Consider the following 26,486-nt stretch of genomic DNA (forward strand, 5'->3'; position numbering starts at 1 on the left):
CATTTTTTTTTTTTTTTTTTTAGAAGGGAGTGTCCTGTCAATTTAGCATCACTGGGGAGGCATTGGGAAGGAGGACAATGTTCCAGCCGAAAAAATCTGCACATTTCTCATGGCAAGAAGTTCGCAAAAAAACAACAGTTTGAAGCCTGAGGTAAGCATACTGGAGGAGGCGGAGCTGGAAGACTGGAGGAGGCGGAGCTAGAAGACTGGTGGAAACCGGAGAAAAGTTTGAGAGTGAGTGACCACCTGTGAGTAATGAGTCAAATTCAAATAATATATAAAGCAAAGAACAAGTTACTACTGGCCAATATTCAAGAAATGTTTTGTGAAAGAGAGGGAGTCTATGATTTACAGGGAAAATTAAATTTAAAGATTCATAAAGTACGCACTACGTTAAAAAGTTTCTGTATCACCATTTGTGGAGTAAAACTGTGGAACAAATTGTGTGTGGAGATAAAACAAATATCAAACATAATTCAGTTTAAAAAAAGATATAAAGAATTGACTCTTGAGAGGTAAAATATTTAATAATGACAATGAGGCTTGTTTGTTTGTTTATGAATGATGTTGTACTGATAAATCTGCTGGAATTATTGAAGGGAACGTTTGATTTGTTGAGTCTGTTTGCATGACTGTACTGACATGAACATACTGCTGTGGATAATTCAGTTACTGCATTATGGATTGTTGTGGTTCGATGCTAAAATTAAGGAAATAGTATAGGCTGATTGTTGTATAAAGTTAATGATAAAGGTGTAAAAGCACTGAGGGGTAGGATTAAATAAGTTTATACTTCTTCCTACTCCTTTTCGACCATGCAAAATTCAGACTCGTATGTGCTTGAAGATAGATTCTGTCCATTTAAATGTTATTTTTTTTATGTCTTAATTTGCTTTGTTTTGTCTTATTTTCTTTGCATGTTCGAAATAAAATAAAATTTAAAAAAAAAAAGAAAAGAGAAATGTTATTTCATGGGAAAATGTTTTATTTTCTTCTTCATTTTTAGGCCACAGACTAGTCCACATAATGAACCGTGATGTTTTTGGTCCAATTCCATCATTTTCCTAATGTCACCTCTCATGTCATAGATTTAACCCACACATTTGAACTAACTATTCTTTTTTACAGTAAGATAATATTTACTGCCACGCCAATTAAACACCTTTAAAATGTAATGTCAATCATCACATGTAGCCTATTTAGTCACTAAAACAGTGGTGTTTCAAAATAATGCAAAAAACATCAAAGAGTCAGTCTTTTGAACGACTCTTTTCAGTGAACGACTCCTGATTGAACGACTCCCTTCGAAGAGCCAAAAGTCCCATCACTAATGCTAACGACGTTCATTTTGTCTTCTGTTTATGTAAATATACTATTTTCTTTTGTTCAGACAAGGAATCTGAGGAAGACTGAGTCACAGTCGAAACTGTCAAGCAGGTAACATCTAAAAACTATTCCTTGTCTGAACAAAAGAAAATAGTATATTTTCGCATCACTAATGTTCACTGTAGATACTGCTGTTCATAGCTTATCAAAATCCACCATCTTGTGTCCATTGTCAGTTTACTTTGTTTAGAATAGTAGAAGAAGAATTAGACAGGAAGTGGTTAAAAACGGTCTCACCGCGGTATGTCGAAGCTCTACTTTCCTTAGTTTCTTTTATTTTGGTGTTTGTTAAAGCATCGTCTGTAAGTATTATATGGTAGAAGTGATTCCACACTTTATACATTGTTGTTTGGTTGTGCATTTGAGTGTCAGAACGTTCTCAATGACCAATAAAACGTCTAAAATCGTCATGCTAATCGTTATGCTAACCGTGATGCTAATCGCGATGCTAACTCCGATGCTAGCGATCTATACTCATTGTTGTAAATATGTGGATGTACTTTTTTTTTTTTTTAATCTTTATTTACAAAATACCGTATACACACAGACCAGAACATGGTATGGAGAAAAAAACCCATAATGCCCGAGGTGAGGCAGGAAGAAATTAAATACAAGTACATAAATAGGTAAGTAAATAAAATAAAAGTAAAGGAATTAACAAGAAGAGAATAAATAAATAAATAAATAACAACTTAAATTCATCACATAAGGCTTTCGTCTTCACAGCTTTAGGGTTAGTGCAACAGTTACGTGTGTCTAGATAGGATTTCAAATAAGATTTAAAGACCACAAAGCTGGGTTTCTGGTTGGCAAATTTGCTTGTATGTATAATATGAAATTTAGCTATGAGATTAAGAATAAACAATTTCCGAACAAGCAAATCAGTAATAAAGAAACTAAATAAAATATCTTCAATTTTGAAGTTAAAAGAAATATCCAGCTTTCTATTTAAAAAAAAGATTGATATCACACCCAAAAAATTTCACAAAAGGCACATTCCCAAAACAAATAAGTTAATGTTTCATCCGAATTATGACAAAATGAGCAAAAAAGGTCGACATTGATCTTATACTTCCCACCTCCCCACCTCCCCACCAAATTTTAACTTTGTATTTTCTATTAGAAAGGGCAAGAAAGGTGGTGGTACTGCCTCAATCACATCTGATGCCCTTTTTACCAAGCAAATTTCGTTTGATCAGTACCCCACCTTTGAGCACCATGCCTTTGTTTTTAATAACCCTGCAATTATCTGCGTCACTGTTTACAGACCACCAAAACAGTGTGCAGCTTTTATTGATGAGTTTTCAGAGTTTTTATCAATAATCCACACCTCTTACAATATGATTTTAATTTCCGGTGATTTTAATTTGCACATTGATAATGAGTCCGATAAGTTATCCAAAGATTTTATGAACTTACTGAATTCCATGGACTTTACCCAACACGTCATGCAGCCGACTCACAACAGGGGACACACTCTGGACCTTGTCATTAGCCATGGTCTGTCCACGAGTGTGTCCTCTGTTGTTGATTTGGCTGTATCTGACCACTACTGTGTGTTTTTTAGCATCACCGGTTTTAACAAAAGGGAGACCTCGGTGAGGACTGTGAGGAGGCGCTGTCTGACTCCTGAAGTGGCTGCAAATTTTATTGAAGTTTTACAAAAATACCCTCCAGTTCCTTTATCTGCATCCTGTGATTTTATTGTTGAAAATTTTAATAACAAACTTAAGTCAAGCCTCAATTCTGTAGCTCCACTGATTACAAAAAAGGTGAAAATAAAGCCTGCACCTCCATGGAGAAATGAGGAAACACGAACGTTGAAAAGAAAATGCAGGATGGCGGAAAGAAAATGGAGTAAGAACAAAATAACAATAAACCATCAGTTATTCTTGGAACAACTTCAAATATACAACAAGGCAGTCAGACAGGCAAGAAACACATACTTCGCCAATATAATTTCCTCACACAAAAATAATCCCAAACTCCTTTTCTCCACCATTGATCATTTAATTAATCCAGATATCACCAGACACTCTGCCACAACTGACTCCTTGTGTGATAGTTTTGCAGACCACTTCAGGAGCAAAATTGATTTTATCAGATCTAGTATTTTACCTGTTCAAGGAACCATTTTTAATAAGACTGAGGGTCTACTTTTACCTGATGAAACACTGGACAGTTTTGCCCTGATTGATGCTCAGACACTTGGTAGAGTTTTCTCCCAAGTAAACCCAACCAACTGCCTTTTAGACCCAATTCCCACATCGCTTTTTAAGTTATTTTATGGATCCTTTGAAAGCGAGCTTTTAAACATTGTTAATTGCTCTCTTCAGACGGGCACCTTTCCTGCTGCCTTTAAAACGGCGGTGGTGAGGCCCCTTCTGAAGAAGAGCAACCTGGACCCAGACAATTTTAATAACTACAGACCCATATCCAACTTACCTTTTTTAAGCAAAATTATAGAGAAAGTTGTTTTCAATCAATTGAATGACTTTTTAAATAAAAATACCATTTTAGAAAATATCAGTCTGGTTTAGGATTAATCACAGTACGGAGACAGCTCTTTTAAAGATAGTCAATGATCTCAGGTGCAACTTGGACTCACACAAGATCTCAGTCCTGGTGCTACTGGATCTGAGCGCTGCTTTTGACACAGTAGATCACCCAATTCTTTTAAATAGACTGAGACACCTGGTGGGCCTCTCTGGTACTGTTTTTAACTGGTTTCAATCCTATCTCACAGACAGGAAATTTTTGGTAAGTATGGATACATGCTCTTCAGCGATCCATGAAATTAGATGTGGTGTGCCCCAAGGATCAATCTTAGGCCCCATACTTTTTAATTTATATATGCTCCCACTTGGGGATATCATCAGGAGACATGGCATCAACTTTCACAGCTATGCTGATGACACACAGCTGTATATTGCCATGTCTCCTGAAGACACTCGGCCAGTTGATGCCCTTTTTAACTGTATTTTAAATATTAAAACCTGGATGGCAGAAAACTTCTTACAGCTCAACCAGGGCAAAACTGAAGTTTTAGTTATCGGTCCTGAGGCTACGAGAGAGAAATACTTACCAAAATTACAAGCATACTCTTTCAACCCATCGGTACAAGTAAAAAACCTGGGCGTTATCTTTGACTCTGAGCTCACTTTCATCCCACACATTAAATCTATTGTAAAAACAGGTTTTTACCATCTTAAGAACATAGCCAGAGTTCGTCCAGTTCTCTCTCGAGCCAACACGGAGATGCTGATGCATGCTTTTATTTCCAGTAGGATTGACTACTGTAATGCCCTGCTTTCTGGTCTTCCCAAAGACAGAATCTCACAACTCCAACTTCTCCAAAATTCAGCCGCTCGAGTGCTGACGAAGACCAGAAGGCGGGCTCACATTACACCGGTTTTAAAATCACTGCATTGGCTCCCCGTGTGTTTCAGGATTGATTTTAAGGTCCTTTTAATAGTCTTTAAATGTCTTAATGGTCTTGCACCTTCTTATCTTTTAGACTTGCTTTTACCCTATGAACCCTCGCGGACCCTGAGGTCCTCTGGCACTGGCCTTTTAACAGTTCCAGAAGCCAATACAAAAACCCATGGAGAGGCAGCTTTTCAGCATTATGCTCCTCGCCTCTGGAACAGCCTGCCAGGGAACCTCAGGGCCGCAGAGAATGTAGAAATTTTTAAAACCAGGCTCAAGACCCACCTTTTTAATTTGGCTTTTAACTGATGCTTCTGTTTTATCTACGCAAAGGTTTTATAGTTATATTTAATATATATATCTTAAGATTCTTTTAACCAGTGCTTCTGTTTTATCATTTTAATGTTTAATATTTTTATTATTTTCATATATGTCTTAAATTTAGCTTCTTTTAATCAGTTCTTTTATATCTTTTTAATGTTTCTTATTCTCCGGTGTTTCATCAGAGGGAGCCCTCCATGCCGGGGGGCGGCTGTGGACTCCGGGGGCTGTGGCGCCTTCTCTCACTGGGGTCCGCTCCTTTCTGGTGGGTGGGGGTCCCAGTTGGCCCTCTCCCGCTAGTTGGGATGCGGGGCTGTGTTGCTGGTGCCTGGTCGCCGGGGTCGGCGGCTGCCTCCTGGTGCGGATGGCTCCCTGAGACAGCGCCTCCTAAATTGATCTTTTACCTTTACTTGTACATTTTTGTTCTGGTCTACCCGTGCTCAGTCAGTCTTCTTAAGTATGTGTGAGCTTGTGGGTTTGCATGTATATGTGTGTGTGTGTGTGTGTGTGTGTGCGGGTGAGTGGGTGGGTGTGGGTGGGGGGCGGTACTGATTTTTAAACTGATATGTAAAGCACTTTGTGCTACAGTTTTTAATGTATGAAAAGTGCTATATAAATAAAGATTATTATTATTATACTTAATCAGAGCTGAATTAGTTGGATAACACCTATGTAACAGTTTTAAAGATACCTCTCTCACTTTATTCGAAATATATGGATGTACTGGTTGTATTCTGTGATCATTGTTTGACATGAATACTGATATGGATATTTTAATTTTTCTGTATTGTTACAGTTTCACAAAATAAGAATTACTCAGTAAACTCCAATGATCATCCTCGGAGTCTGTGAAGTTTCTGGATTCATGTTTAGCTGTTTGAATCGCTGGTTCAGCAACTAGCGAGGCCATTTACAACATGTGTGAAAGCAGTGGGGGATGATTCACAGAGGGTATTCTGCGAACTATGTCCAACTTATTTCTTCATCGTGCACAGAGGCGAGTATGACTTGATGCGACACACTGTATGTATGTGAGGTTTGGTCAGATTTGACCCATATTCCCTTTTACCTATTTTAAAGTTTGTAGTTTGAACTGAGAGACTTGAGGTGACAAAATTTGCTTTTGTTGAGTATGTGGACAAAATTCCACAGGATATTTACTTCATCTTATTCTATTTTTATTACTGTGTTAGAATGCTAAATGTTTAACTGTTCTGTGTTTCGATGTACAAAGGTTTTTAGTCGAAGTAATTTTAGTTTGTCTGAAAGTGGAAACAGCTGTTATAATGTTGTCAGTTATGCCTTTTTGTTTTATTGCACATAGATTAGTTTACCTTTGAGGGTTGAGAACATGTACTCAAATAAAAAACAAACAAACCTGGTTTTCTAAAAGTATTTAATTACAATATTTGAAACTTGAGGTTTCTTTTTTGAGTTTTTTCAAGTTGATTTTTTTGTTTTGTTTTACAAACAAAAAAAGCTGTTGAAACCTGTGCAAAAAAGAAAAAAACTAAATACCTAGTGCAAAAATATGCAGACTGTGTGCAACCAAATCAAACTGTTTTTATTCATATTTATAAGCTCGACATTAAGATGCACATTATTTAAAAATCTAGACTTTGTTCCAGCATTACAGTTATTTGTCCCACTTTGTCCCACACAAACGCACTCCTTTTCCCACATGTGGCACTTAACCACCTGGTTCCCCTAACACCACCCCTTCTGGACTACTGAACACTCTGACAACAAAGACTGACGAAAGCGAGCTCTGGGTTTACAGAGATGTTCAGTCATTTTCCGGTTTTACATTTCACACAAGCGTAGAATGTACGCTGAAAATGGTAGTTGATTTGGTGTCAAGACTAAAATTTGGAGTTATCATTATTTAAACCTTATTAGGCTAGTATTTCACTGGTCCGGCCCACTGGAGATCAAATGGGGTTGAATTTTGCCCCTGAAAGAAAATGAGTTTGAGACCCCTACCTCATATCTTTTATTTCTACAGCTCATTTGCTATATGTGGGTTCTTGTATGCTTTGTTAAAGAGAATTTGATGACCCGACCATTGTGAACCAGTAATATGCGTTTGCTCTGTGGTCCACATTTGGACGTTCCTTTTCTTCCCGTCGCTCACAGTCATTTCCCTGTCAGGGCTTTGTGTGTTTAGTCTTGGGATAATTTTCGAGGCTGTGAACTCCATGTTGACATGAGTTCTTCAAACTGCTCTCAGATCACTGCTTGTACATCTGATATGAAGCTGAAATATGTGATTGTGGTTTTTCTTCCTGTTGAATATCTGGAGGTTTTTGTTCGGGTTAGCGGCGTTCTTTCTCACTGTGGGGAACTTCTTTGTAACAGGCGCAGTAGTAGGTGGCGGAATGGGCAGCTTTTGTCGTCGCTATCCTCAGTTCACAACCACTGTCTGTCTTCCAGACGCTGAAGTCGTCTTTGTCAGGATGGTTGAAGCGATTATTGGGTTGTTCATTTTCTAAGTTGTACCGTAGGATGATTTGGAATGGTTGTCCATCTTTCTTCTGGAACCAGTAAAGCTTTTTTTCATCACACTGCTCTGTCCCACCACAGCTCATTGAAACCGATTTCTCCACTCCTTTGCTCAAGAACAACTTGTCCTGGGTCAGCTGTGTTGCTGTGGTTACCAGCGCTGTAAACAAACAGAGCCGTGGATTAAGGTTAAGTGCGTTGGTATTTTTTGCAGCGAGACTGTGCCGGCTCCTGATTGGCCGGAAACACTCACCTGAACACAGACAGCACAGAGCGGCCGGCAGCAGGAGAAGCATTCTGTGGCGTTTCCTCTGGTGAACCTGGAGAAGCAGCGTCTGATGAAGAGGACGACGAAGCAATGGGGCCTCCTGCTTTCTAATGGCCCCTCCCACCTCCCATCAGCCCCTGCGTGGACACCAAACAGCCCTCAGGTTCTCACTCTGCTGTTTGTTCATGTGTGTAGAAAAGGGTGTCTGGTACTGGGGGTTTTCCTCTATTTAATTTGATGATCATGTAGGTCACAGGTGTCAAACATGCGGCCCGGGGGCCAAATCTGGCCCACCAAACCATCCAATCTGGCCCGAGGGATGAAAGCGCAAAATGCCAAAATTCCACAGTCAAGGCTATGGAACTCATTTTAGTTCAGGTTCCACATACAGAACAGAATGATCTACAGCAGGGGTCTCAAACTCAGTTTCGTTCAGGTTCCACATTCAGCCTGATTTGATCTCCAGTGGGCCGGACCAGTAAAATAATAATATAATAACCTATAAATCATGACAACTCCAAATTTTTGTCTTTGTTTTAGTGCAAAAACAAAACCCCATTAAATTATGAAAATATTTACTTTTATAAACTATCCAAACAAAAAAAGATGTGAATAACCTGAAAAACTGAAATTTCTTCAGAAAAATAAGTGCAATTTTAAGAATATTCTGCCTCAACTTATCATTTCTGAAATCTCTAAAGAAAATTAAGCACAGTTTTAAGAATTTTCTGCCTGTTCCTCAGTGTTTAGTGTCTTTGTAGATCTGATCCATAATGCACATGTAGAAATGATAAGTTGAGGCAGAGTATTGTTAAAATTGCACTGATTTTTCTGAAGAAATTTCAGTTTTTTTCAGGGTATTCACATCTTTTTTGTTTGGATAGTTTATAAAAGTAAATATTTTCATAATTTAATAACAAAGACAAACATTTGGAGTTGTCATTATTTATAGGTTATTATGTTATTATTTTACTGGTCCGGCCCACTGGAGATCAAATTGGGTTGAATGTGGAACCTGAAAGAAAATGTGTTTTAGATCCCTGCCTTACATCTTTAATTTCTACAGCTCATTTCCTATTTGTGGGTTCTTGTATGTTTTGTTAAAGAGAACTTGATGACCCAATAATTGTGAAGCAGTAATATGTGTTTGCTCTGTGGTCCACATTTGGACGTTCCTTTTCTTCCCGTCGCTCACAGTCATTTCCCTGTCAGGGCTTTGTGTGTTTAGTCTTGGGATTATTTTCGAGGCTGTGAACTCCATGTTGACATGAGTTCTTCAAACTGCTCTCAGATCGCTGCATGTACATCTGATATGAAGTTGAAATATGTGATTGTGGTTTTTCTTCCTGTTGAATATCTGGAGGTTTTTGTTCGGGTTAGCGGCGTTCTTTCTCACTGTGGGGAACTTCTTTATAACAGGCGCAGTAGTAGGTGGCTGAATGGGCAGCTTTTGTCATCGCTATGATCAGATTAATACCACTGTCTGTCTTCAAGATGCTGAAGTCATCTTTGTCAGGATGGTTGTAGCTACTTTGGGATATTTCATTTTCTAAGTTGTACTGGATGATGATTTCGAATGGTTGTCCGTCTTTCTTCTGGAACCAGTAAACCTGTTTGACATCACACTGCTCTGTCCCACCACAGCTCATTGAAACCGATTTCTCCACTCCTCTGCTCAGGAACAACTTGTCCTGGGTCAGCTGTGTTGCCGTGGTGACCAGGGCTGTAAACAAACAGAGCCATGGATAAAGGTAAGCGCGGTGGCATTTTTTGCAGGGAGACTGTGCCGGCTCCTGATTGGCCGGAAACACTCACCTGAACACAGACAGCACAGAGCAGCCGGTAGCAGGAGAAGCATTCTGTGGCGTTTCCTCTGGTGAACCTGGATAAGCAGCGCCTGATGAAGAGGAGGACAGTCTTGCTTTCTAATGGCCCCTCCTACCTCCCATCAGCCCGTGCGTGGGCACCAAACAGCCCTCAGGTTCTCACTCTGCTGTTTGTTCATGTGTGTAGAAAAGGATGTCTGGTACCGGGGGTTTTCCTCTATTTAATTTGATGATCATGTAGGTCACAGGTGTCAAACATGTGGCCCGGGGGCCAAATCTGGCCCACCAAACCATCCAATCTGGCCTGAGGGATGAAAGTGCAAAAAACCAATATGATCTACAGCAGGGCTCTCAAACTCAGTTTCTTTCAGGTTCCACATTCAGCCCGATTTGATCTCCAATGGGCCGGACCAGTAAAATACTAGCATAATAACCTATAAATAATGACAACTCCAAATTTTTGTCTTTGTTTTAGTGCAAAAACCCCCCCCATTAAATTCTGAAAATATTTACTTTTATAAACTATCCAAACAAAAAAGATGTGAATAACCTGAAAAAACTGAAATTTCTTCAGAAAAATAAGTGCAATCTTAACAATATTCTGGTTCAAATTATCATTTCTACATGTGCATTATGGATCAGATCTACAAAGACACAAAACACTTAGGAACAGGCAGAAAATTGTTAAAATTGTGCTTAAATTTTCTTTAGACATTTCAGGTTGTTCATATTTGTTCAGTTTATTCACATTTTATTGTTACAGGATAGTTTGTAAATATATGTATTTTCATAATTTAATGTTGTTTTTTGCGCTAAAACAAAGACAAATATTTGAAGTTGAAATTATTTATACGCATAGTGTAATATTATTATTTTCACATCAAACCGAGAAGAAAATCTGGAGTCATTCTTTTTTTGTCGGTTATTCTGCTGTTATTATTTGACTGTAGATCATATTGGTCTGTATGTGGAACCACAACTAAAATGAGTTCCACAGCCTTGACTGTGCAATTTTTGCATTTTGCAAATTCATCCCACGGGCCAGATTGGAACCTTTGGCGGTATGCATTTGGCCCCTGGGCCACATGTTTGAGACCCCTGAGCTACAGGAAAATAATAACAGCAGAATAACCTACAAAAACGAATGACTCCATATTTTCTTCTCAGTCTGATGTGAAAAAAAGAAAAAAAATTACACTATGCCTGTAAATAATGACAACTTCAAATATTTCTCTTTATATTACTGCAAAAAATAACATTAAATTATGAAAATATTTACAATTACAAACTATCCTGAAACAACAAAATGTGAATAACCTGAACAAATATGAACAACCTGAAATGTCTAAAGAAAATTAAGCACAGTTTTAAGAATTTTCTGCCTGTTCCTCAGTGTTTAGTGTCTTTGTAGATCTGATCCATAATGCACATGTAGAAATGATAAGTTGAGGCAGAATATTGTTAAAACTGCACTGATTTTTCTGAAGAAATTTCAGTTTTTCTCAGGTTATTCACATCTTTTTTGTTTGGATAGTTTATAAAAGTAAATATTTTCATGATTTAATAACAAAGATAAACATTTGGAGTTGTCATTATGTACAGGTTATTATGTTATTATTTTACTGGTCCGGCCCACTGGAGATCAAATTGGGTTGAATGTGGAACCTGAAAGAAAATGTGTTTTAGATCCCTGCCTCATATCTTTAATTTCTACAGCTCATTTCCTATTTGTGGGTTCTTGTATGTTTTGTTAAAGAGAACTTGATGACCTGATCATTGTGAACCAGCAATATGTGTTTGCTCTGTGGTCCACATTTGGACGTTCCTTTTCTTCCCGTCGCTCACAGTCATTTCCCTGTCAGGGCTTTGTGTGTTTAGTCTTGGGATTATTTTCGAGGCTGTGAACTCCATGTTGACATGAGTTCTTCAAACTGCTCTCAGATCACTGCATGTACATCTGATATGAAGTAGAAATATGCGGTTGTGGTTTTTCTTCCTGTTGAATATCTGGAGGTTTTTGTTCAGGTTAGCGGCGTTCTTTCTCACTGTGGGGAACTTCTTTATAACAGGCGCAGTAGTAGGTGGCTGAATGGGCAGCTTTTGTTATCGCTATGATCAGATTAATACCACTGTCTGTCTTCAAGATGCTGAAGTCGTCTTTGTCAGGATGGTTGTTGCGACTTGTGGATTTTTCACTTTCTAAGTTGTACTGGATGATGATTTGGAATGGTTGTCCGTCTTTCTTCTGGAACCAGTAAAGTTGTTTATCATCACACTGCTCTGTCCCACCACAGCTCATTGAACCCGATTTATCCACTTCTCTGCTCAGGAACAACTTGTCCTGGGTCAGCTGTGTTGCCATGGTGACCAGGGCTGTAAACAAACAGAGCCGTGGATAAAGGTAATTGCGGTGGCATTTTTTGCAGGGAGACTGTGCCGGCTCCTGATTGGCCGGAAACACTCACCTGAACACAGACAGCACAGAGCGGCCGGCAGCAGGAGAAGCATTCTGTGGCGTTTCCTCTGGTGAACCTGGAGAAGCAGCATCTGATGAAGAGGAGGACGAAGCAATGGGGCCTCCTGCTTTCTAATGGCCCCTCCCACCTCCCATCAGCCCCTGCGTGGACACCAAACAGCCCTCAGGTTCTCGCTCTGCTGTTTGTTCATGTGTAGAAAAGGGTGTGTGGTACCGGGGGTTTTCCTCTATTTAATTTGATGATCATGTAGGTGTTCGTTAACCCTTAATTGGGTAAGTGACCGTTTTTGGTCATTTCTGCACACATTACAAGACAGTGACAGCGATAGTTCCAGTGAGGATAGTGAGTCCCCAATCTGAGGTCCAGTGTGGTCTCCAGGGTCTGTAAAGTCCAGTGTGGTCTCCAGGGTCTGTAAGGTCCAATGTGGTCTCCAGGGTCTGTAAAGTCCAGTGTGGTCTCCAGGGTCTGTAAGGTCCAGTGTGGTCTCCAGGGTCTGTAAAGTCCAGTGTGGTCTCCAGGGTCTGTAAAGTCCAGTGTGGTCTCCAGGGTCTATAAGGTCCAATGTGGTCTCCAGGGTCTGTAAAGTCCAGTGTGGTCTCCAGGGTCTGTAAGGTCCAGTGTGGTCTCCAGGGTCTGTAAAGTCCAGTGTGGTCTCCAGGGTCTGTAAGGTCCAATGTGGTCTCCAGGGTCTGTAAAGTCCAGTGTGGTCTCCAGGGTCTGTAAGGTCCAATGTGGTCTCCACGGCGATGATCGTCAGTCGGGTTGGTGTGTCTTCACCTTAAGGGTTCTGCAGGTTCTCATGTTTTTGCTTTGACAGATTTCATGTGAGGGATTGATGCCTTAGATCAGGGGTCTCAAACATGCGTCCCGGGGGCCAAATGTGGCCCACCAAAGATTACAATCCGGCCCATTGGATGAATTTGCAAAATGCAAAAATTCCACACTCAAGGCTGTGGAACTCATTTTAGTTCAGGTTCCACATACAGACCAATATGATCTACAGCAGGGGTCTCAAACTCATTTTCTTTCAGGTTCCACATTCAGCCCAATTTGATCTCCAGTGGGCCGGACCAGTAAAATAATAACATAATAACGTATAAATAATGACAACTCCAAATTTTTGTCTTTGTTTTTGTGCAAAAAACCCCCCATTAAATTATGAAAATACTTACTTTTACAAACTATCCAAACAAAAAAGATGTGAATAACCTGAAAAACTGAAATTTCTTAAGAAAAATAAGTGCAATTTTAAGAATATTCTGCCTCAACTTATCATTTCTGAAATCTCTAAAGAAAATTAAGCACAGTTTTAAGAATTTTCTGCCTGTTCCTCAGTGTTTAGTGTCTTTGTAGATCTGATCCATAATGCACATGTAGAAATGATAATTTGAGGCAGAATATTGTTAAAATTGCACTGATTTTTCTGAAGAAATTTCAGTTTTTTCAGGTTATTCACATCTTTTTTATTTGGATAGTTTATTAAGTAAATATTTTCACAATTTAATACCAAAGACAAACATTTGGAGTTGTCATTATTTATAGGTTATTATGCTAGTATGTTACTGGTCCGGCCCAGTAGAGATCAAATCAGGTTGAATTTTGCCCCTGAAAGAAAATGTGTTTTAGATCCCTGCCTTATATCTTTAACTTCTACAGCTCATTTCCTATTTGTGGGTTCTTGTATGTTTTGTTAAAGAGAACTTGATGACCTGATCATTGTGAACCAGTAATATGTGTTTGCTCTGTGGTCCACATTCGGACGTTCCTTTTCTTCCCGTCGCTCACAGTCATTTCCCTGTCAGGGCTTTGTGTGTTTAGTCTTGGGATAATTTTCGAGGCTGTGAACTCCATGTTGACATGAGTTCTTCAAACTGCTCTCAGATCACTGCATGTACATCTGATATGAAGTTGAAATATGTGATTGTGGTTTTTCTTCCTGTTGAATATCTGGAGGTTTTTGTTCAGGTTAGCGGCGTTCTTTCTCACTGTGGGGAACTTCTTTATAACAGGTGCAGTAATAGGTGGCTGAATGGGCAGCTTTTGTCATCTTTATGATCAGATTAATACCACTGTCTGTCTTCAAGACGCTGAAGTCGTCTTTGTCAGGATGGTCGTTGCGACTTGTGGATTTTTCACTTTCTAAGTTGTACTGGATGATGATTTGGAATGGTTGTCCGTCTTTCTTCTGGAACCAGTAAAATTGTTTATCATCACACTGCTCTGTCCCACCACAGCTCATTGAAACTGATTTCTCCACTCCTCTGCTCAGGAACAACTTGTCCTGGGTCAGCTGTGTTGCCGTGGTGACCAGTGCTGTAAACAGATAGAGCCGTGGATAAAGGTTAAGCGCGGTGGCATTTTTTGTAGGGAGACTGTGCCGGCTCCTGATTGGCCGGAAACACTCACCTGAACACAGACAGCACAGAGCGGCCGGCAGCAGGAGATGCATTCTGTGGCGTTTCCTCTGGTGAACCTGGAGAAGCAGCGTCTGATGAAGAGGAGGACGAAGCAATGGGGCCTCCTGCTTTCTAATGGCCCCTCCCACCTCCCATCAGCCCCTGCGTGGACACCAAACAGCCCTCAGGTTCTCCCTCTGCTGTTTGTTCATGTGTGTAGAAAAGGGTGTCTGGGACCGGGGGTTTTCCTCCATTTAATTTGATGATCATGTAGGTGTTCGATAACCCTTAATCGGGTAAGTGACCGTTTTTGGTCATTTCTGCACACATTAGAAGACAGTGGCAGCGATAGTTCCAGTGAGGATAGTGAGTCCCCAGTCTGAGGTCCAGTGTGGTCTCCAGGGTCTGTAAGGTCCAATGTGGTCTCCAGGGTCTGTAAGGTCCAGTGTGGTCTCCATGGCGACGATTGTCAGTCGGGTTGGTGTGTCTTCACCTTAAGGGTTCTGCAGGTTCTCAGGTTTTTGCTGTGACAGATTTCATGTGAGGGACTGATGCCTTAGATCAGGGGTCTCAAACATGCGTCCCGGGGGCCAAATGCGGCCCACTAAAGGTTCCAATCCGGCCCATTGGATGAATTTGCAAAATGCAAAAATTCCACACTCAAGGCTGTGGAACTCATTTTAGTTCAGGTTCCACATACAGACCAATATGATCTACAGCAGGGGTCTCAAACTCATTTTCCTTCAGGGGCCACATTCAGCCCAATTTGATCTCCAGTGGGCCGGACCAGTAAAATAATAACATAATAACGTATAAATTATGACAACTCCAAATTTTTGTCTGTGTTTTAGTGCAAAAAACCCATTAAATTATGAAAATACTTACTTTTACAAACTATCCAAACAAAAACGATGTGAATAACCTGAAAAACTGAAATGTCTTTAGAAAAATAAGTGCAATTTTAACACTATTCTCCCTCAACTTATCGTTTCTACATGTGCATTATGGATCAGATCTACAAAGACACTGTTGTTGGTCCATCAGTCTTGATGACGACCTTTACTTCAGTTTCTGTGGCTCCTGCAGTGGCTGGTCAGCCCTTTTTTTTGCCCTGAAGTATCTGCCACAAAGACACTAAACACTGAGTATCAGGTAGAAAATTGTTAAAATTGTGCTTTATTTTCTTTAGAGATTTCAGGTTGTTCATATTTGTTCAGGTTTTTCACATTTTATTGTTACAAGATAGTTTGTAATTGTAAATCGTTTCATAATTTAATGGGTTTTTTTCCACTAAAACAAAGACAAATATTTGACGTTGTCATTATTTAGAGGCATAGGCATGTGATATTATTTTCACATCAAACCGAGAAGAAAATCTGGAGTCATTCTTTTTTGTCGGTTATTCTGCTGTTATTATTTGACTGTAGATCATTTTGGTCTGTATGTGGAACCGGAACTAAAATGAGTTCCACAGCCTTGACTGTGGAATTTTTGCATTTTGGAAATTCATCCCACGGGACAGATTGGAACCTTTGGTGGGCCGAATTTGGCCCCCGGGCCACATGTTGGAGACCCCTGAGGTACAGGAAAATAATAACATCAGAATAACCCACAAAAAGAAGGACTCCATATTTTCTTCTCAGTCTGATGTGAAAAAAAAAAATTCCACTATGCCTATAAATAATGACAACTTCAAACATTTGTCTGTGTTTTAGTGCAAAAAATAACATTAAATTATAAAAATATTTACAATTACAAACAATTCTGTGTCAATAAAATGTGAATAACCTGAACAAATATGAACAACCTGAAATGTCTAAAGAAAATGAGGCACAGTTTTAACAATTATCTACCTGTTCCTAAGTGTTTAGTGTCTTTGTAGATCTGATCCATAATGCACATGTAGAAATGATACGTTGAGGCAGAATATTGTTAAAATTGCACTCTTTTTTTCTGAAGAAATTTCATTTTTTTCAGGTTATTCACATCTTTTTTGTTTGGATAGTTTAGAAAAGTAAGTATTTTCATAATTTAATACCAAAGACAAACATTTGGAGTTGTCATTATTTATAGGTTATTGTGCTAGTATGTTACTGGTCCGGCCCACTAGAGATCAAATCAGGTTGAATTTTGCCCCTGAAAGAAAATGAGTTTGAGACCCCAGCCTTATATCTTTAATTTCTACAGCTCTTTTCCTATTTGTGGGTTCTTGTATGTTTTGTTAAAGAGAACTTGATGACCTGATCATTGTGAACCAGTAATATGTGTTTGCTCTGTGGTCCACATTCGGACGTTCCTTTTCTTCCCGTCGCTCACAGTCATTTCCCTGTCAGGGCTTTGTGTGTTTAGTCTTGGGATTATTTTCGAGGCTGTGAACTCCATGTTGACATGAGTTCTTCAAACTGCTCTCAGATCACTGCTTGTACATCTGATATGAAGTAGAAATATGTGATTGTGGTTTTTCATCCTGTTGAATATCTGGAGGTTTTTGTTCAGGTTAGCGCCATTCTTTCTCACTGTGGGGAACTTCTTTATAACAGGCACAGTAGTAGGTGGCTGAATGGGCAGCTTTTGTCGTCGCTATGATCAGATTAATACCACTGTCTGTCTTCAAGATGCTGAAGTCGTCTTTGTCAGGATGGTCGTTGCGATTTTTGGATTTTTCACTTTCTAAGTTGTACTGGAGGATCATTTCGAATGGTTGTCCGTGTTTCTTCTGGAACCAGTAAAGCTTTTTTTCATCACACTGCTCTGTCCCACCACAGCTCATTGAAACCGATTTCTCCACTCCTTTGCTCAGGAACAACTTGTCCTGGGTCAGCTGTGTTGCCGTGGTGACCAGCGCTGTAAACAAACAGAGCCGTGGATAAAGGTAATTGCGGTGGCATTTTTTGCAGGGAGACTGTGCCAGCTCCTGATTGGCCGGAAACACTCACCTGAACACAGACAGCACAGAGCGGCCGGCAGCAGGAGAAGCATTCTGTGGCGTTTCCTCTGGTGAACCTGGAGAAGCAGCGCCTGATGAAGAGGAGAACGAAGCAACGGGGCCTCCTGCTTTCTAATGGCCCCTCCCACCTCCCATCAGCCCCTGCGTGGACACCAAACAGCCCTCAGGTTCTCCCTCTGCTGTTTGTTCATGTGTGTAGAAAAGGGTGTGTGGTACCGGGGGTTTTCCTCTATTTAATTTGATGATCATGTAGGTCACAGGTGTCAAACATGCGTCCCGGGGGCCAAATCTGGCCCACCAAACCATCCAATGACGGATGAAAGTGCAAAATGCAAAAATTCCACAGTCAAGGTTATGGAACTCATTTTAGTTCAGGTTCCACATACAGACCAATTTGATCTCCAGTGGGCCGGACCAGTAAAATAATAACATAATAACCTATAAATAATGACAACTCCAAATTTTTGTCTTTGTTTTAGTGTAAACAAAAACAACAACATTAAATTATGAAAATATTTACTTTTATAAACTATCCAAACAAAAAAGATGTGAATAACCTGAAAAAACTGAAATTTCTTCAGAAAAATAAGTGCAATTTTGACAATATTCTGCCTCAACTTATCATTTCTACATGTGCATTATGGATCAGATCTACAAAGACACTAAACACTTAGGAACAGGCAGAAAATTAATAAAATTGTGCTTAATTTTCTTTAGACATTTCAGGTTGTTCATATTTGTTCAGGTTATTCACATTTTATTGTTACAGGATAGTTTGTAATTGTAAATATTTTCATAATTTTATGTTATTTTTTGCACTAAAACAAAGACAAATATTTGACGTCATTATTTATAGGCATAGTGTAATATTTTTTTCACATCAGACTGAGAAGAAAATCTGGAGTCATTCTTTTTTGTCGGTTCTTCATCTCTTATTATTTCACTGTAGATCATATTGGTCTGTATGTGTAACCGCAACTAAAATGAGTTCCACAGCCTTGACTGTGGAATTTTTGCATTTTGCAAATTCATCCCACAGGCCGAATTGGAACCTTTGGCATTTGGCCCCCGGGCCACATGTTTGAGACCCCTGAGCTACAGGAAAATAATAACAGCAGAATAAACTACATAAACGAATGACTCCATATTTTCTTCTCAGTCTGATGTGAAAAACAAAAATATTCCACTATGTCTATAAATAATGACAATCTCAAATATTTGTCTTTATATTTGTGCAAAAAATAACATTAAATTATGAAAATATTTACATTTACAAACTATCCTGAAACAATAAAATGTGAATAACCTGAACAAATATGAACAACCTGAAATGTCTAAAGAAAATAAAGCACAGTTTTAAGAATTTTCTGCCTGTTCCTCAGTTTTTAGTGTCTTTGTAGATCTGATCCATAATGCACATGTAGAAATGATAAGTTGAGGCAGAATATTGTTAAAATTGCACTTATTTTTCTGAAGAGATTTCAGTTTTTTCAGGTTATTCACATCTTTTTCATTTGGATAGTTTAGAAAAGTAAATATTTTCCTGATTTAATACCAAAGACAAACATTTGGAGTTGTCATTATTTATAGGTTATTATGCTAGTATGTTACTGGTCCGGCCCAGTAGAGATCAAATCGGGTTGAATTTTGCCCCTGAAAGAAAATGTGTTTTAGATCCCTGCCTTATATCTTTAACTTCTACAGCTCATTTCCTATTTGTGGGTTCTTGTATGTTTTGTTAAAGAGAACTTGATGACCTGATCATTGTGAACCAGTAATATGTGTTTGCTCTGTGGTCCACATTTGGACGTTCCTTTTCTTCCCGTCGCTCACAGTCATTTCCCTGTCAGGGCTTTGTGTGTTTAGTCTTGGGATAATTTTCGAGGCTGTGAACTCCATGTTGACATGAGTTCTTCAAACTGCTCTCAGATCACTGCTTGTACATCTGATATGAAGTTGAAATATGTGATTGTGGTTTTTCTTCCTGTTGAATATCTGGAGGTTTTTGTTCAGGTTAGCGGCGTTCTTTCTCACTGTGGGGAACTTCTTTATAACAGGCGCAGTAGTAGGTGGCTGAATGGGCAGCTTTTGTTGTCGCTATAATCAGATTAATTACACCTTCTGTCAAGATGCTGAAGTCGTCTTTGTCAGGATGGTCGTTGCGACTTGTGGATTTTTCATTTCCTAAGTTGTACCGTAGGATGGTTTGGAATGGTTGTCCGTCTTTCTTCTGGAACCAGTAAAGTTGTTTATCATCACACAGCTCTGTCCCACCACAGCTCATTGAAACCGATTTATTCTCTCCTCTGCTCAGGGACAACGTGTCCTGGGTCAGCTGTGTTGCCGTGGTGACCAGGGCTGTAAACAAACAGAGCCGTGGATAAAGGTAAGCGCGGTGGCATTTTTTGCAGGGAGACTGTGCCGGCTCCTGATTGGCCGGAAACACTCACCTGAACACAGACAGCACAGAGCAGCCGGCAGCAGGAGAAGCATTCTGTGGCGTTTCCTCTGGTGAACCTGGAGAAGCAGCATCTGATGAAGAGGAGGACGAAGCAACGGGGCTTCCTGCTTTCTAATGGCCCCTCCCACCTCCCATCAGCCCCTTCGTGGACACCAAACAGCCCTCAGGTTCTCCCTCTGCTGTTTGTTCATGTGTGTAGAAAAGGGTGTGTGGTACTGGGGGTTTTCCTCTATTTAATTTGATGATCATGTAGGTGTTCGTTAACCCTTTATCGGGTAAGTGACCGTTTTTGGTCATTTCTGCACACATTACAAGACAGTGACATCAACAGTTCCAGTGAGGACAGTGAGTCCCCAATCTGAGGTCCAACGTGGTCTCCAGGGTCTGTAAGGTCCAATGTGGTCTCCATGGCAACGATCGTCAGTCGGGTTGGTGTGTCTTCACCTTAAGGGTTCTGCAGGTTCTCAGGTTTTTGCTTTGACAGATTTCATGTGAGGGATTGATGCCTTAGATCAGAGGTCTCAAACATGCGTCCCGGGGGCCAAATGCGGCCCACTAAAGGTTCCAATCCGGCCCATTGGATGAATTTGCAAAATGCAAAAATTCCACAGTCAAGGCTGTGGAACTCATTTTAGTTCAGGTTCCACATACAGACCAATATGATCTACAGCAGGGGTCTCAAACTCATTTTCCTTCTGGGGCCACATTCAGCCCAATTTGATCTCCAGTGGGCCGGACCAGTAAAATAATAACATTAAAACCTACAGGGTGGGGAAGCAAAATTTACAATGAACATTTAGTTGTTTTTTCTCAGCAGGCACTACGTCAGTTGTTTTGAAACCAAACATATATTGATGTCATAATCATACCTAACACTATTATCCATACCTTTTCAGAAACTTTTGCCCATATGAGTAATCAGGAAAGCAAACGTCAAAGAGTGTGTGATTTGCTGAATGCACTCGTCACACCAAAGGAGATTTCAAAAATAGTTGGAGTGTCCATAAAGACTGTTTATAATGGAAAGAAGAGAATGACTATGAGCAAAACTATTTCGAGAAAGTCTGGAAGATACTATTAAAGAAGTATGGGAGAAGTTGTCACCCCAATATTTGAGGAACACTTGCACAAGTTTCAGGAAGCGTGTGAAGGCAGTTGTTTAGAAAGAAGGAGGACACATAGAATAAAAACATTTTCTATTATGTACATTTTCTTATGGCAAATAAATTCTCATGACTTTCAATAAACTAATTGGTCATACACTGTCTTTCAATCCCTGCCTCAAAATATTGTACATTTTGCTTCCCCACCCTGTATAAATAATGACTACTACAAATTTTTGTCTTTGTTTTAGTGCAAAAAACCCCCATTAAATTATGAAAATACTTACTTTTACAAACTATCCAAACAAAAAAGACGTGAATAACCTGAAAAAACTGAAATTTCTTGAGAAAAACAAGTGCAATTTTAACACTGTTCTGCCTCAACTTATCGTTTCTACATGTGCATTATGGATCAGATCTACAAAGACACTGTTGTTGGTCCATCAGTCTCAATGACAACCTTGACTTCAGTTTCTGTGGCTCCTGCAGTGGCTGGTCAGCCCTTTTTTTGCCTTGAAGTGTCTGCCACAAAGACACTAAACACTTAGTATCAGGTAGAAAACTGTTAAAATTGTGCTTAATTTTCTTTAGAGATTTCAGGTTGTTCATATTTGTTCAGGTTATTCACATTTTATTGTTACAGGATAGTTTGTAATTGTAAATATTTTCATAATTTAATGTTATTTTTTGCACTAAAACAAAGACAAAAATTTGAAGTTGTCATTTTTTATAGGCATAGTGTAATATTATATTCACATCAAACCGAGAGAAGTAAATAAAAGTGAAAAGTAAATATTTTCATAATTTAATAACAAAGACAAACATTTGGAGTTTTCATTATGTATAGGTTATTATGTTATTATTTTACTGGTCCGGCCCACTGGAGATCAAATTGGGTTGAATGTGGAACCTGAAAGAAAATGTGTTTTTGACCCCTGCCTTATATCTTTAATTTCTACGGCTCATTTTTTATTTATTTGTTCTTGTATGTTTTGTTAAAGAGAACTTGATGACCTGATCATTATGAACCAGTAATATGTGTTTGCTCTGTGGTCCACATTTGGACGTTCCTTTTCTTCCCGTCGCTCACAGTCATTTCCCTGTCAGTGCTTTGTGTGTTTAGTCTTGGGATAATTTTCGAGGCTGTGAACTCCATGTTGACATGAGTTCTTCAAACTGCTCTGAGATTGCTGCATGTACATCTGATATGAAGTTGACATATGTGATTGTGGTTTTTCTTCCTGTTGAATATCTGGAGGTTTTTGTTCAGGTTAGCGGCGTTCTTTCTCACTGTGGGGAACTTCTTTATAACAGGCGCAGTAGTAGGTGGCTGAATGGGCAGCTTTTGTCGTCGCTATGATCAGATTAATACCACTGTCTGACTTCAAGACGCTGAAGTCGTCTTTTTCAGGATGGTCGTTGCGATTTTTGGATTTTTCACTTTCTAAGTTGTACTGGAGGATCATCTCGAATGGTTGTCCGTCTTTCTTCTGGAACCAGTAAAGTTGTTTATCATCACACTGCTCTGTCCCACCACAGCTCATTGAAACCGATATACCCTCTCCTCTGCTCAGGAACAACTTGTCCTGGGTCAGCTGTGTTGCCGTGGTGACCAGCGCTGTAAACAAACAGAGCCGTGGATGAAGGTAAGCGAGGTGGTATGTTTTGCAGGGAGAATGTGCCGGCTCCTGATTGGCCGGAAACACTCACCTGAACACAGACAGCACAGAGCGGCCGGCAGCAGGAGAAGCATTCTGTGGCGTTTCCTCTGGTGAACCTGGAGAAGCAGCGTCTGATGAAGAGGAGGACGAAGCAACGGGGCCTCCTGCTTTCTAATGGCCCCTCCCACCTCCCATCAGCCCCTGCGTGGACACCAAACAGCCCTCAGGTTCTCCCTCTGCTGTTTGTTCATGTGTGTAGAAAAGGGTGTCATCAGCGTAGAGTCGTACACCGAATAATAGATCCGTACTCTACAGAAGCTGCTGAAACTTTCACTGACGCTTCATGAACCTCAACATGAAATGAAACATAAACAGGCGTTTGTTCATGTTGGTAGAAAAGGGTGTGTGGTACCGGGGGTTTTCCTCTATTTAATTAAATGATCATGTAGGTCACAGGTGTCAAACATGTGGCCCAGGGGCCAAATCTGGCCCACCAAACCATCCAATCTGGCCCGTGGGATGAAAGTGCAAAAATTAACCTGAACAGTGCAGGTTGTCCAAATCATTTTGGTTCAGGTTCCACATACAGACCAATGTGATCTCCAGTAAAAATAACAACACAATAACCCATAAATCATGACAACTATGAATTTTCTTTCTTAACCCTAACCCAAAATATAATCATGAACTGAACAGAAAACAAGTGTGTCTAACCACTGGATATTCATTCATCAGTACACCCACTGTCCTTAATTATAGGTGGAAGAGACAGTTTCAGGATTATTTGTCGTACTAAAGCTTTACTTGGAGTGTTGTCTATTTTCTTAGATACGTACATTCATAATTTCATGTATGGAGGAGTATTTATTTCATCCATTATTAGCGAAGTGTTTGGTGTCTGTGGATTGGCTCATTCAGAGTATTAAAGTATCATGAGGTCACTTTTGTTATGATCTGCTCTCAAACAAATAAAATGTTGGAATTTATTGGAATTAATTAAAAATGTCACGCGACTTGTTCCACGAAATATGGTTATTGAATGTAAAGACATGTTGCAGTTAATTGCAAAGATAACCAACTAATAAATCCAAAGTAACTGTGTCAATAAATCTAAAGTATGGTTTTGCTTTTAAGAATTTCATTTTCTAATCACCAGTATTGGTTTGGATTTACACACATTTAGTTGTAAATTTAATGACGGGAAGTCCGATTCTTTTTACTGAGTCGATTCTTCGGTTCATTCGTCTGTTGTCAATTTCAAATTGATTCATTTAATTCAACACTTTAAAAAAAGCAAACATCTTGTTTAGCCCACATCTATCTATCTATCTATCTATCTATCTATCTATCTATCTATCTATCTATTACTTTGGATTTATTGCAGCATCTTTTTACATTTGAATAACCATATTTTGTTGCATAAACTGGAAAAAAAATCAAAATTTTCACTTGAATTAGGCAGAAAAATCATGAATTAAGCAAAAAAAAAAACCAAAAAAAAAAACTAAGTTATGAAAAAAAGTGCGAGATCAGTCTTTTTTTAAAGGGCTTACTCTATCTTTTGGTGCTATTTAGAAGCCAGTGTGACAAACGACCTCAGACAAGTTTCTTTTTGATGTTTTATTTTGAAAGGCAAATTACGAACTTCCTGTTGGAGTTAGCTCATAGGTGTCAGCCTATGATTTGTCGGGCTCGATGAGACAAAAATTTTGGCGTTGTTTTCATATTCCTACGACATTCCTACTGGCTGCTAGGGATGTTTTTGTGTATCTAGGGGGTGCTAGAGAGCTCATTTTGGCACCTATAGGGTTAATTTTTACATTTTATAAAATTTTTCGCAGGACGTGACATACGTGCCAAATTTGATGAGTTTTTGAGCATGTTTAGGGGGTCAAATTCCAGTTTAAAGTGGCAAGAGAATAAAAAAACATAACCAACAACTGAAAATGATCTTGGTCAGATTTCTTCAAATCAGATTTTCCAGATCTGTTGTCTATAAATCAGTTCTTGTATCTCACTGAAAAGTTCCTCTTTAGGTGATTCTGTCTTATTTTAAGTGTGATGAGATATTTGGACTAGAAATGAGAAAAATACACACGGTAAGATTTTAGAGTTTTGCAGTGTATTAAGCTGCATAACATTTTTAACTCATTCTAACAAATTCCACCCTGTTATTTCTTAGTGTGGTTCTGTATAAATACAATGTGATTGGATTTGAAGTGTATTTGGTAGTTTTGATATCATGACTATTTCATCCACTACACTGATTTTTGATGAACAAAGTGCACAAAAACTGCAAAAAAAGAACAAAAAAAAGGAAATGCAGTCCTTTTTATGTAATATTACATTACATTTTCAGGATTTTTTTAATGTTAGGCCAATAATGTAATAACTTATTACAGTGTTGGCAAATATGATTACTTCATAGGTTTGTTACATATAAAATGGCCCAGATTAGAATGTTACTGGGCATTATTACTCATCCTTGTATATCAGGGGTGTCAAACTCACATTCAGCCAAATTTAATCAGAAGTGGGCCGGACCAGTCAAATAATAGCATGATAACCTATAGATTATGACAACTCCAGACTGTTTTAGGGCAAAAAATACCATTCAGTTATGCCAATATTTACATTTATAAACTATCCACACAACAAGGATGTAAATAACCTGAAAAAAAAAAACAGAATTTGTTAAGAAATAAAAGTATAATTTTATCAGTATTATGACTTGACTTATCATTTATACATATGCACAAAACATTTAGTAACAGGCAGAAAGTTGTTAAAATTGCACTTAATTGACTTCATTTCTTCATTTTGTTCATGTTATTGTTAAAGGATAGTCTGTTAATGTAAACATTTTTACAATTTAATGTTTTTTGCACTAAATTAAAGAGAAAAAAAAGGGTGTTGTCATTATTTATTGGTTATTGTGGTATTATTTTTGAGTTTGACGGCCTAACTTTCACTTTGCAAATTCATCCCGTGGGCTGGATCGGAACTTTTGGCGGGCCGGTTTTGGCCTGTGTTGTATATGATGCTGTAAAATGAGGTGTTTTTTGATGTTAGGAGGAAGACACCTGTTCTGATTTCATGTTTGATTTTTACTGGAAAAAAAAGGTCAAAGTTCAGGGGCAAAAGTTCAGTGGATCAGAGGAATTATTCAGCAACGTGCATTAAAAGGGCTGTAGTTTGAAAAGTGATGGAGAAACAGATGATGTGGTGGAGATGTGGGACCATCTGTGCTATGGATGTGTGTTTTTCTGGGGGTTAAAGGGTTCATAAAGGGTTCCTTCATTTCAAACAGGTGCCTGGACTTGTCGTTAAGCTCAGAGTGGGTGGAGGCTGAGTGGAAAAAAAAAAACAACTGTTACTGAAAACCAAAGACGAGACGCAGACAGAGGATGTAGATACGATCAGATACCAGTGTGTTCTCTGTGGTTGTTGTTCTGCTCACACCATCAGCACTTCCTCTGCTGGAACACATGAGTTTCACACCAACAGTCTTCACTTCAGCTCTAGTTTTTGTTTTTTGTTTTTCCTCTGGTTAAACAATCAGTCCTTGAACTTCAGGTTTCTTCTTCTGTTTCACAAAGCTCAAATCCACCACTTTAACCAGAAAAATCCTCTTTAATGAGTCCAACATCACACTGTTGTCAGTCTGCAGCGCATTTCAGGAATCTGCATGAAATCTGTCTGATGAACA

General features: G+C 39.1%; 1 protein-coding gene and 3 gene segments (V, D, J or C); all 4 read right to left on the reverse strand.

The window, feature by feature from the left end:
- Positions 1 to 10,031, reverse strand: part of LOC115420029 (immunoglobulin lambda-1 light chain-like) — a 30,591-nt gene extending 20,560 nt beyond the window's left edge. Inside the window, exons 1-2 of one of the 2 annotated variants that reach the window (XM_030135307.1) lie at positions 9,722 to 10,031; positions 9,303 to 9,629 (exon numbers count right to left, since the gene is read on the reverse strand). In XM_030135307.1, the coding sequence (XP_029991167.1) occupies positions 9,303 to 9,629; positions 9,722 to 9,764 (370 nt within the window). In that variant the 5' untranslated portion in view covers positions 9,765 to 10,031. Of the gene's footprint in view, positions 1 to 7,475; positions 7,799 to 7,891; positions 8,309 to 9,302; positions 9,630 to 9,721 lie in introns of those variants that run through there. The other variant, XM_030135215.1, reaches the window with a different exon arrangement.
- Positions 10,032 to 11,364: 1,333 nt separating this feature from the next.
- Positions 11,365 to 12,467, reverse strand: LOC115416962 (Ig kappa chain V-III region ABPC 22/PC 9245-like). The segment is given in 2 exon segments: positions 11,365 to 12,105; positions 12,198 to 12,467. Coding segments are annotated over 2 exon segments (429 nt in total).
- A 4,532-nt stretch (positions 12,468 to 16,999) lies between these two features.
- Positions 17,000 to 17,614, reverse strand: LOC115426978 (Ig kappa chain V region S211-like). The segment is given in 2 exon segments: positions 17,000 to 17,449; positions 17,542 to 17,614. Coding segments are annotated over 2 exon segments (390 nt in total).
- Positions 17,615 to 22,301: 4,687 nt separating this feature from the next.
- Positions 22,302 to 23,050, reverse strand: LOC115426969 (Ig kappa chain V region S211-like). The segment is given in 2 exon segments: positions 22,302 to 22,734; positions 22,827 to 23,050. Coding segments are annotated over 2 exon segments (390 nt in total).
- Positions 23,051 to 26,486: the final 3,436 nt, after the last annotated feature.

This window comes from Sphaeramia orbicularis, chromosome 1 (assembly GCF_902148855.1).
Source record: "Sphaeramia orbicularis chromosome 1, fSphaOr1.1, whole genome shotgun sequence".
Taxonomy (NCBI): Eukaryota; Metazoa; Chordata; class Actinopteri; order Kurtiformes; family Apogonidae; genus Sphaeramia; species Sphaeramia orbicularis.